Here is a 12856-nt window from a genome sequence, read left to right as displayed (position 1 = left end):
AATTTCCATGGGATCTTGAATACCCTTTGATTTTGCACAAGACCACGTATCAAACAGAGATTTTGGCAAGTGTGAATGCAAACCGCCCCGAGTTTCCAACCCTCCTACTAGTGTCTCATGTTTGAAAGGGGGTATAAGAGGTATAAAGGGAAAAACCTATATTGTTTGCACCATTATCAGTTTTTATATGGTACTATGGACAACTGGTGATGCCATACAAATAAAAGATAACAGTAAACATGCTTGCAATGGGTATATCTATCTTACATACCAAATTCTATTTATGTACGACATCATTAAATGGAAACAGATAGGCACTGATAGGTCTATGGGGTCATTCCGAGTTGATAGCTCGCTGCCGTTTTTCACAGCGCAGCGAACAGGTTACTACTGCGCATGTGTATGCACCACCTTGCGCACGCGCGCAGTACGGGTACAAAGCGGATCATTGCTGGGCGATGGACTTAACGATGAATCCATTCGCACAGCCGATCGCAAGGAGATTGACAGAAAGAGGGCGTTTATGGGTGTCAACGGACCGTTTTTTGGGAGTGTTTCGAAAAACGCATGCGTGTCCAAGCGTTTGCAGGTCGGGTGTCTGACATCAATTCCGGGACCAAAGAGACTGAAGTGATCGCAAGGGCTGAGTAAGTCCTGAGCTACTCAGAAAATGCAAAAAACTTTTTCGTCCCGCTTGGCTGCACACGCGTTCGCACACTTGCAAAGCGAAAATACACTCCCCTGTGGGCGGCGACTATGCGTTTGCACGGCTGCTAATAGTAGCTAGCGAGCGATCAACTGGGAATGACTCCCTATGTCCATTCCTTAAGGATTATGTTCTTTACTACATCATGTACTGTGAACACATATCCCACTGACACAATTACCACCTAGCTTTTATGCCTATAATATTTACACAAACCAGCCACAACAGTCCCCTTGTGTCATAATCCAACCTTTGACCCAGGAATGGATCCAGCTTGATATCTCTCTTCGGGGCCCTTTGAAAGAGTTCTCTGTTCTCCATGATTGTTTTAATCTCCCTGTCAGTTTGCTCTACCACTATTTGCAGATAGGCCATCCACGTAACATGAACATTAGGACCAGATCAAAACACTGTGCCACTTCCATTGAGGCATTTTGCATCCGCAGAGCTCCTTTAAGTGTCTTATCGCTACAATTTACTCTCTATTCCTTACTTCTAATCAAACAGTTAAAGACGCTCATGAGATTCACTGGGAAGATGCAGAACTAATTGGTACATGAAGCAAATCAAATACATATGCATTGCTATGCTGCTAGAACATGGTTCCCACAAGACTTCATGTTGTCTATCAGTCTTCCAAAAACCTGTGTCAACAGAACAGTAGCACGCTGGGCACTGTCCCACATTCAGTGGAACTACCAAAGACAGACTTTCTGGCACAAATTTCAAGATGTAATTACTCCGTCTTCTCTCTTCTTTCTTCTTCTGCAACCCAAACCTGATGTCCCTAAATACATTTGTAAGCTCAACAACCATATCCTCTCAGCTTCAAGATGTCTTATCACGTCCTACTGGAAGAATCCTGACACTCCTACACTCCCGGCCCATGACGTGTGGCTGCTCATGTTTTTGACCATTAGAGAACCTCTATGGGGTTTGAGCTAAACAAGCAAGATTTTCCGCTTGCATATCCTGCAATCTAAAGGTACCAAGGGCATATCAAGGTTTATTGAATCCGCAGATTAGAGGCTCAACTTGACAACATTTTCTTCCCACTTCAAGTTTTCAAACATGGACCCAAGAATCACTTAAAATTAAATAATTTGATTGATCTAGCAACCCACTCTGCAAATCCTGTTAATCCATGTGATAGCATTTTGAATACTATGTATAATATATGCTCTGATCCTAGTCATGGAAAATTAAGCCAAATATAGTGAAAAAATTAAAAAGGACGACAACCACCAATTTATACTAAAAGAATAAAGATTTTTATTAAGCATTGTAAGTTGCATTCAATAGCCTTCAATCATAACGCACCACAATCCACCGACTTCCAGACAAAGCCAACAGCAGTTCATTCTTGCACAGTCCATGAGTTGGGGCAAAACTCCTTTCAACTTACATTAAAAATACCTACTCAGCTTTTGCGGGCAAGGAATGGGGGGAGTTACACCGCATTTCTGATCACTAATGAGTGATGAGCATTAGGAGAATTATATGAAAACAAAGAAAGAAATGATTTGGATTCTTTTCCAAAAAGTACATTTAAAAGTTTGGAAACACTAACAGAAACATCAAAATGATACAGGTGTACTTTGTGTAGGATAAGGCTACATTCCTGAAAGAGAAAACCTGCCCTGCTAAAGTAGTGAGGGGTGGGGAAAAGGTTTAAAGATCAAAGTACTTTATGATTTTTTTTTTTCCACAGAATTCATATTTTCTAATGTGAAAACAGCAACAAAGAACAATAATGCAATACAGCAATGGATACACCAGTGAAACGTTGATATTTAAACGGCTAGATATTTTTTTTTTTGTTTAAGGATAAATGCAACAGAGGTCAATAATCACAAATTTTTTTTTTTTAAAGGTCAGAGCGAGATCAGTCAATGACTAAACATAAGTAACATCTTTCATAGAACTATTACTGATTATTAGGTTTTTTTTTTTCTTGTTTTGCAGATGGGCACAGAACTTGTAAGATTGGCAGAAATAGGACAAGAACATGCATAATATTAACTACACACCTTAAAATGATGAACCATGCAGGTCAATAGTAGCACTAATGGTCTACGCCTGATTCAAAAACCACACAACTTCATTGATCACAGATGCATGGTATAACAGTATCACGGAAACTGAGAATGCCTGTTTTCTCGTTTCAGAAAAAAGGTCAGGTGCTTTTTTTTTATTTTTCTATGATTTTAGATCTTGCTTGAAAGGTGAGTAATGATGAGTATTTAAAATATCAGCAAAAATCTGCAATGTTATGCTATAATTTGTTGTGTTCCGATAAGTTGCACATTTTACTACTAAACGAAAAACCACATCAACAGCGATGCAATAATAAAGAATGAAAGAAAACAAAAACTGTTTGTGCCATATTTCATAATTACAATCCGGAAACCTGAGTTTCCGATCTGGTCTTCTCCTATCTTGTGACACAGTAATGTAAAATCAAATATAATGGCATATATATATATATATATATATATATGGTGCCAGATACTACAAATCATAGTCAAGATGTTCATGTGTGTATGTGTGTGTGTGTGTGTTTGTGTGTGTGTGTGTTTGATTTTGTCTTAAGAAATAGAACAAGCGGCTTATTTAGTTTTTTCGTTGTAACCAGTATTTAACTTTGCTCATGTTTCATTAAAGTATGGGTGTCAAATGCTTATACTCAGCTTATGTTTTGTTTGTTTATATCCTTGCAGCATTTTGACTGCAACTGGTTAAAATGTAAAATAAAATCTTTTCTCTTTTTAAGTCTAACATCAAAAGAGGGATCCGAATTTCCAAAACCTCATTTTTCACTTACGGAAAGGAAAAAATGTACGTAACTGTAGGCTCTCCATCTTTCCAGATATTCCTAACCCTGAACTGTCTAAACATCCTTCACCCTCTAGAAAAATAAGTTTACTCTTCTTTTTTTAAGACAGCGGCCTCAAGCGTCTCTTCCTCGAGAGGTTCGCTGTCTGGATCTAGTGCATTTAAATGAGGATTCGTATTGCACGGTTTAGAGTCATTGCTTAAGGCACTTTCAGCGTGAATGGAAGCCTGGACCTCTCCTGTGCCTCCGTTTATTTGGGAAGCTTGTGTTTCCTCATTTCCCACACCGTTCTCAGTCAGAGATCCATCTGAAGACACAGCAGATGATTTACACGAGTCTTCGGATTGTGTCTTAAGCTCTTTGGCCACTTCCGCCGCAGAAGTAGCATATGGTGGCTTGGTCTGGTGAAGGGAAAAAAAGAAAACCTTTATTTCTCAGCTTTGGGCAAATAATGGTGACTGTTCAGCTGTCAGTGTGTCGGAGAATAGATCGTTGTCAAGTTTCCATTCTCTTCAAAATGGGAATACACTCTTACGTGAGAACACTAAAATGGACTGGAGATCGTACAGTTCGCACCCTTCCCTGCTCTGTAGAATAAGACCAAGATTAGGACTGCTAGGTATTATTGTTTTTAGATTGTTGCAACTGTCAAAATTAATAGCACTTGGGCAACAAAAGCACCCATATAACCTCACACATTTGCCATTATTAGAAAACTACAAATGCAGAAAACGAAAACATGAAAATGTGGCACCCAATCGCCATCTGCCCAGGCCCAGAGTGCTACAGAGAGATGATATTCTGAAGCCTTATTTTCAGGCTTAAGAAAAATGTACAAAGTGTAGGTTAGTAGGGAAGCAGTAGTCAATGTCTGCATATTCCATTAAAAAAAAAATCCCACACTAGGTGGCGTTACACTACAGTGACTGACCTATTCTTCGAACTGCTTCAGTGCTAAAAAATGAGTGGGACCTGTCCTCGGCACGGCAGCATTTGTAGAAAGTATTAATACCTAACCCTAGCTGGTAATTACAACCGCTATTGAGTGGAGAAAGGGACAGTACTATAATGAAGTAATGGCGCTGAAAAATGATGACATTTTTAAAGGTGTAGGACTTAACCCACACTACAGAAATAGAAAACAAGGTCAAGTAGGTCATTCTGGTACCTACATACCTGGTGGAAGCATAACTTGAAAGATGGAAGTCTCCTGTTTCAAACTATATGGCCCCAAATTATTTTCTGGTGACTACTGTGATCACCAGACAATGACAACCAACACTACCGAAAACATTAAGCTTTACATAGATTTGGGAGTACGGTGATAGCATGTTCGCATTCTTGTGCCCATATCTCTCCCATCCGGGGTCAAATAAAAACAGGGGCCAATGCATTTGGTGCAGTGGGATTACTAGTTTCCTATGCATTGTATAACTCAAGACAGCAAACATACACAAAAAAAAGCATAATTATTAAGTACAGATTTTATTGTAAAAACAAACATGTAAAACTACAAAATATTTATCGGTAGTAGGTATATTATTAAAAAAAATAAAATCTAAAAAAAATATTCGATTTCAGATCATTTTCTTGCTAATGAAAATAAAGCTTTCACGCATTTTCCATATATTGTTTACGTATAAGCAGACTAATGATATTTTCTGAGAATTCTAAAACGTGTGTGTGTGTGTGTGTGTGTGTGTGTGTGTGTGTGTGTGTGTGTGTGTGTGTGTGTGTGTGTGTGTAGTTCAGTTACTAATATTTTTAAAGGGAGTTTTATAGAGCACTACCCATATTTTATTGCAGCGATGAAGGGATTATTCTTTAAAAGGCAACTGAAGCAGTAAAAGAAAGAATAGTTGCAAATATCCATATTTTGTAAAAAAAAGCAATCCCCCCCACTTTCACATAACATTATTTTATTACAGTTTATCACCTGTTAAGTCCTGAAAGGGTCCTTAACGAGTTTCTCCACTTTCTCAATGTAGCGGCTTCTTCAGAAAGATGAAACCGCTACACTGAGACAGTGGAGAAACGCATGAAATGCGCTCTGTGACATCTCACACAGGCAAGTGGGAACTGGAGCATAACCACTGATGTGCAAATTGGAGTTTGGCAAGGATCTCCAAGAGCGGTGAGCATAATCTACCTGCATTACGAGGAGGATGAGCACAACACCGGCTACTATTAACGGTTTACTCTTCATACTACCCAAGTGCTTTTTGCTATGGACTACATCACCTACCAGTAAATCCTTTTCTCGTAGTCCATAAGGGATATTGGGGGAAACTAGTACAATGGGGTATAAACAGGGTCCAAAGGTGCCAGTGCACTTTAAATTTCTTCAACTGGGGGTGCTGGCTCCTCCCCTCTATGCCCCTTCAGACAGGCAGTTATAGGTAAAAACGTGCCCGAAGGAGAAAGGACATATATGAGAAGGAACATAACAGAAAAGGTGGTGAGATTTATACACCAGCACACCACTAACAAACAACCACCAGCAACGGCCTTTTAACAATAGCAACAGCTGAACAGGTAACCATAGAACAAGAACCTGGGCGCCTAATATCCCTTATGGACTACGAGGAAAGGATTTACCGGTAGGTATTAAAATCCTATTTTCTCTAGCATCCACAAGGGATATTTGGGGAAAAACTAGTATGATGGGGACGTCTGAAAGCTATCAGAACGGCCGGGAACGTGCGGAGACTGCTGCAGCACCGCCTGCCCAAACTGGGTATCCTCTTTGGTCAGGGTATTAAATATATAGAACTACACAAAAGTGTTCTTCCCCGACCAGATAACAGTTTGGCATAGTTGCAAGGCCGAGACCCCACGGGCAGCCAACCAGGAAGAGCCCACAGATCAGGTACAGTGGGCTTTTAGAGATTTAGGAACAGATAAGGCTGCCGACACATAGGCCTGTTGGATTGTAAACCTAATCCAACGAGCAATTGACTGCTTTGAAGCAGAGCAACCCTTTCCTCTGCGCATCATAGAGCTCGAACAAAGAATCCGTTTTTCTGACCCGAGCCATGCGCTTGACATAGATCTTCAAAGCACGCATAGCATCCAAAGCCTCCGGAGGAGCAGAAGCGTCAGAAGCGGACGGAACCACAATAGGTTGACACAGCTGAAACGCGGAGACAACCTTCGGCAGCAACTGCTGTCTAGTCCGGAGCTCCTCTCTGTCCTCGTAAAACACCAAGTATGGACTCTTACACGATAAGGCCCCCAATTCTGAGATACATCGAGCAGAAGCTCGGGCCAGTAACATCACCATCTTCCACGTGAGGTACTTGTCTTCTACTATCATCAGAGGTTCAAAAACAGGAGGACTGTAGAAATTTCAACACTACATCCAAATCCCAGGGTGCCATAGGCTGCACAAAGGGATGTTGTATGTGGAGTACCCCTTGCAAGGAGGTCTGAACTTCTGGCAACACTGCCAATTTCTTCTGAAAGAAATGGAGAGCTGAAATCTGGACCTTAATGGAACCCAGACGTAAGCCCTTATCCACACCAGCCTGCAGGAAACATAGGATACGTCCCAAGTGAAATACTGCAGGCGGATACATGCGTCCCTCGCACCAAGAGACATATCTCCTCCAGATATGATGATAGTATTTGACGTCACAGGTTTCCTGGCCTGAACCATGGTTGCAATAACCTTCTTGGAAAGGCCCTTGTGAGCTAGGATGTTCCGCTCAACCTCCATGCCATCAAACGTAGTCGCCGTAAGTCCGGGTAGACGAACGGTCCTTGTTGAAGAAGATCTCTTCTGAGTGGTAGAGGCCAAGGGTCTTCAACGGATATGTCCAGAAGATCCGCTTACCACGCCCTCCGAGGCCAATCCGGAGCAATTAGAATTGCCTAGACACCCTGATTCCTGATTCGTTTTAGCACTCTTGGGAGCAATGGTATCGGAGGAAACCGGTAGACCAGCCGGTACGGCCAAGGCAACGCCAGTGCGTCCACTGCCCTCATTTGAGGGTCCCTGGTCCGCGAGCAATACAAGTAAAGTTTCTTGTGGAGACAAGAAGCCATCATGTCTATTTGTGGGCAACCCCACCGGTCGATGATCTGCTTGAACACCAAATGGTGGAGTCCCCACTCTCCCGGGTGGAGATCGTGATGACTCATGAAGTCCGCCTCCCAGTTGTTCACACCCGGAATGAAGATTGCCGACATGGCTCTAGCATTTCTTTCAGCCCTGAGGAGTATCTATGACACTTCTTGCATGCAGGCTCTGCGTTTTGTCCCTCCTTGTTGATTGATATATGCCACTGCCGTGGCGTTGTCCAACTGTACTTGGATTGCGTGATCCCTGAGTAGAGGAGAGGCTTGAAGTAGAGCATTGTAGATCGCCCGAAGTTCCAGAATGTTGATTGGAAGGAGGCTTTCGTGAGCTGACCACCTGCCCTGAAACTGCGCCCCTTGGGTGACAGCTCCCCATCCTCGCATCCGTTGTGAGGAGGGTCCGATCCTGAATCCCGAAACTCTTACCTCCAGGAGACTGGAGGACTGTAGCCACCACAGGAGGGAATTCCTGGCCTGAGGTGACAGCTGAATCATCCGGTGCATCTGGAGATACGATGCGGACCACTGCTCAGGAGATCCAACTGAAACATTCTGGCATTGAACCTCCCATACTGGAATGCCTCATATGAGGCAAACATCTTTCCCAACAATCTTATGCAGAGATGTATGGACACTCAAGTAGGTTGGAGCACCATGCAGACCATCTCCTGAAGTGTTTTTGCTGTGTCCTCTGGTAGAAACACCTTCTGGACCACAGTATCCAGCAACATCCCCAAAAACAGGAGCCTCTGTGTTGGCTCCAGTTGGGACTTCGGTAAGTTGAGGATCCACCCATGGTTGGACAGAAGACGGATAGTGCGGTCGATATGGAGCAACAAAAGCTCCCTGGATCTCGCCTTTATCAGAAGATCGTCCAGGTAAGAGAACACATTGATCCCCTGGACCCTGGAGTTGAAGCATCAGCTCCGCCATCACCTTCGTAAATATCCTCGGGCTGTCGACAGGCCGAAGGGCAGTGCCTGGAATTGGAAATGATCGTCCAGCAGGGCAAACCGCAGATACGCCTGATGAGGAGGCCAAATCAGAATATGGAGATAGGCGTCCTTGATATCCAAGGAGATCATAAATTCCTGCTCTTCGAGGCCCGCTACCACTGCTCGTAGGAATTCCATTTTGAACTTGAACACCCTCAAATAAGGATTCAAGGATTTCAGATTCAGAATGGGGGAGGGGGGGGAATACTGTGGAATTCCAGTTTTTAGCAATGAGAAACGAGCTCCCTGACCCAGGCATCCTGGCAGGAGGCTTCCCAGACACGTCTGAAGTGACGCAGTTGGGCTCCCACCACAAGGTCCCCTCGGGGTGGGTGGGCATCGTCATGCTGAGGCTTTATTGGAAGCAGAACTGGTGGACTGTTCCTGAGAACTGTTACTTGCAGATTTTCTGAACTTACCTCTGGTGCCTCTAGCCACATTGGAGGCACCCCTGGCCCGAAATCTGTGAGACCGAAAGGACTGGACAGACGGCCCTGGATAGGAGCATCTCGCTGGCGGGCCCCAGAGGGGAGAAACGTGGATTTCCCAGCTGTAACTTTGGAAATCCAGGTATCCAATTCAACCCCAAAAAGCCATTCCCCAGAAAAGGGGAGGGATTCCACACTACATTTGCTATTCTGCGTCCACAATCCACTGACAACCACAAGGCCCTGCATACCGACACTGGCATGGCAGAAGTCCGAGCATTAATGTTCCCATATCCTTGAGGGAATCACAGAGGACAAGTGTATTGTCCTGAATGTGCTTTAGTAGGATTACCATAGTAACTAAGGGCATATCCCCCGAGAGACCCCTCTGAATTTGAATGGCCCAAGAATGAATGGCATGGGTCATCCAGCAATCCGCAATGATCGGTCTTTGTAAGAGGCTGGCTGCAATGTATATGGTCTTTAGGGTAGTCTCTATCTTCCGATCCCAAGGATCCTTCATGGTAAAGGACCCCTGGGCAGACAGCACCGCCTTCTTAGACAGGCGAGAGACGGAGACATCCACGCCAGGGGGTTTCTCCCAAAATTTTCTACCTTCAGCAGCAAATGGGAAAGTGCGCAAAAACTTTTTGGACACTTACAATTTTTTGTCTGGATTTTTCCAGGCCTGTTTGAATAAGTCAATCTAACTCCGGGAAAGTGACATTGGGCTTGTTTTGTACAAAGAAAAACGACTGCTGTGACGCAGCGTCCTCTAGAGGAATCTTTAACATCCCTTATAGCCAAAATGCGGGGTTCAACACCCTGAGTAGAATCGGGATCCCCACTAACGGGATCCACGTCATCCCCATCATCTTGTATATCATCATCTGTATCAGATAGTAGTGCCGGGCTGTGCATCAGCCCTAGCAGCTAAATCTGCAACAGCTTGTTGCAGTAGTTGAGTTTTCTGCACATTAGCAGTGAGCTGGGATGACATATCTGACATCATAGTCTTAAGAGACCCTAACCAGTGGGGCTCTGTACCCTCTCCCCCAACCTCTTCACTAATTTGTGAAGATTGACTACATTATTCACAGGAAACAGTCATTAGACGATGGAGAGAATCTGGTGTGACATACACGGCACAGCTTCTGCTTACCCATATTTCACAGTAAGTACAAAAACTTACACATACACACAGACAGTTATAATGCAAGCCTGCCCTACTGTATGTGAGAGGAGATACAGAGAGGGGGATGATACCAGCACACCCTGAGCTGCACAGCCCCAGTGAGACTGTCAGCTCTGTAAAACACAGTAAGCATTAACAACTGCAATCCTAAATATGCTCAGGATAGCGTACACAAGCGGCTCTCCCCCTTTGCTACATCCTGTACCAGTTTTCCAGCGTGTCTGTGAGGTAGCAAGCGCTGTGTGTGCTGTAGATGGCTGCAGTAAACAGAGGAAGGCGACAAAACGCCCCAAGTCCCGCTCTGAGGAAGCTCCGCCACCTCCAATGGTGCCGGAGCTGTACATATTGTTAATACTGACAAAGTCTCCTAAACAGCTTAAAACATCACACAAGTGCTAATCAAGCAGTTTTGTGCCAGTTTACACACAGGGGATCCTAGCGGGACCCCTCCGGGAGGGTCTCGTACGCCGCGCCCATGGTCAGCCGCACTTTGAACCGGGGGACGCCCCTAGTGGGGCCCCCAGTTTGTACTCACCACCGCTGAACAACCACCCCTCATGATTGTGGTCCTGCAGCGGGAAAGTGGCTCATCACCTTGAAAGGCCGGTGACCTTGCCCCCCCTAACTCCCACGGTGCAGGTATGCTGTTGCCCAGACGCATACCGAAAATAAAAAAAGTTTTAAAAGAAATTGAAGAAAACTCTCTGGAGCTGCAGAGATGTGCATCCTCTCCTGAGGGCACTTTTTTCTAAAGTGCCTGTGGGAGGGGGCATAGAGGGGAGGAGCCAGCACACCCAGCTGAAGAAATTTAAAGTGCACTGGCTCCTTTGGACCCCGTCTATAACCCATCATACTAGTTTCCCCCAATATTCCTTATGGATGCTAGAGAAACATAAGATACCAATATTAAAAGCTTGGATTTTTATTCTAGATATCTAATGACTGTTAGGATCTCCACGGGTGTGTGCATAATATTTATTTTATATGCTGTGATTTTTTTATGAATCTTTAAATTTTATATTCCAACAAAATATAGAATTATTGTACCTACGCTCTCAATTTCCTGCCATACTTGATTTTTAACGCAGTGTCCTATTAATCACTCTGCTGTACCTGAGATGCCCCTTGGTTCTTGTATCCTCCTCTTCCATAGTATTTGCCCCCTCTTCCAAATGTTCGTATAACTGGGGTGGATATAACTCCTCTGGGGCGACTGCATTTGGGAAAAATCAGAGATATCAGTTAGTTTTACACATGTTCCTTGCAAGGACAGTTCTCTCTACTAATATAATCTATTGTTCTTGCGTCCTATACCTGCATTTCAGTAAATACAGTGTGATGTTATAGAAAGGTTGAAAACGAGCTTTATATTCTTATCTGGTCACCTCCTTTTCTTCGACTCCATAGGGGGCACAGGGGTACGCTGGGTATAGCTGAAGAGGAGAGGCTGGACACCAACTAGTTAACTATTTTTTCCTTATCAGCCCAGGCCTAACTCATCTATACCCTGCCCGCAGGCCCAGGCCCGCCAGTTAATGTGGCAAGCCCCAGCAAGCAGCTGTGAGCAGAAGGAGGAAGATCGGCACACACGCAGACACACATACATAGTAAAGGTGTTCAGAGTAGCGGTACACAGGAACTAACCCCGAACCCCCCCCCCCCACAAGCCAGGTGGGGTGGGGGCCCTGGGCTTCCTATAGAGTCGAAGAAAATAATTAAACCAGGTAAGATCATAAAATCTCCATTTCCTCCTCCTCCACTAAGAGGCACAGAGGTACGGTTCTGATACAGAAAGTAGACATTAAAAAGATAGTCAAAAGGTCGACAGGGTCATATGGTCGAAAGTCAAAAGATTGACCGATAAAATTTTTTTTGGGTGTTGTGTGTTTTTAAACATTTTTTATCCCAATTTTTTGAAATGCGGCCGCTCACCAAGCTTCAGGCGCGGTGGCTCGCTCTGCTCCACTTCGCTCGCCACAAGGTTACTACTGGTGATAGTTTGTGACATGGATAGTCAATTTTATGAAATGCGTTCGCTCGCCTTGATTCGGGCTCGGAGGCTCGCTCCACTCGCCACAAGTTTAATAAAGGTAATAGTTTGACAAGCATAGTTATTGCAGCAAAAGCTGTATGTATAAAAAAACAAACAAACAACTAACACATGGGTGGACCTTTTGACCCTGTCAACCATTAGTGATCGACCTATTGACTGTAGACCTTTTTAGTGTAGCTCTATAGACCGGATATCCAGAGATAGACTGAGACGTCCCAAAGTAGTCCACCTATGGGAGGGGACACTCCTAAGCTGCAATGAGAACTCTATTCCCAGATGATGCATCAGAAGACACAAAAGGTGTCAAAGGCATAAAATCAAAAGCAGCTCACAGAAATGTCACGCTGAGCTGCCCAAGATGCTCCCACAGACCAGGTGGAATGAGCAGTCAACCCTGGGGGGGCAAACAGCAGCTGTATGTAGAGGATGCCCTAAAGAAACATCCATACATCCGGCAGGAGTGCGATCTGCTGCTGAAAGAGGACAGAGGGCGGAAACCTGCACCGTCAGTAATGCCTTAGGCCCAAATCCAGGCCCACCTGCAGAAAGGAAAGAATCTGGGG

General features: G+C 44.3%; 1 protein-coding gene across 1 annotated transcript in view; it reads right to left on the bottom strand.

Moving 5' to 3' along the window:
- Nucleotides 1–1954: 1954 nt before the first annotated feature.
- The window catches only part of FAM120A (family with sequence similarity 120 member A), a 225659-nt gene continuing 214757 nt past the window's right edge, over nt 1955–12856 (bottom strand). Inside the window, exons 16-17 of the mRNA XM_063940739.1 lie at nt 11354–11453; nt 1955–3943 (exon numbers count right to left, since the gene is read on the bottom strand). Coding sequence (XP_063796809.1) covers nt 3629–3943; nt 11354–11453 — 415 coding nt within the window. The 3' untranslated portion in view covers nt 1955–3628. The remainder of the gene's footprint in view (nt 3944–11353; nt 11454–12856) is intronic.

The sequence above is a fragment of the Pseudophryne corroboree genome, chromosome 9 (assembly GCF_028390025.1).
Source record: "Pseudophryne corroboree isolate aPseCor3 chromosome 9, aPseCor3.hap2, whole genome shotgun sequence".
Lineage (NCBI taxonomy): Eukaryota > Metazoa > Chordata > Amphibia > Anura > Myobatrachidae > Pseudophryne > Pseudophryne corroboree.
The sequence above is the reverse complement of the archived record's forward strand: the minus strand, read 5'-3'. Positions and strand labels throughout refer to the sequence as shown.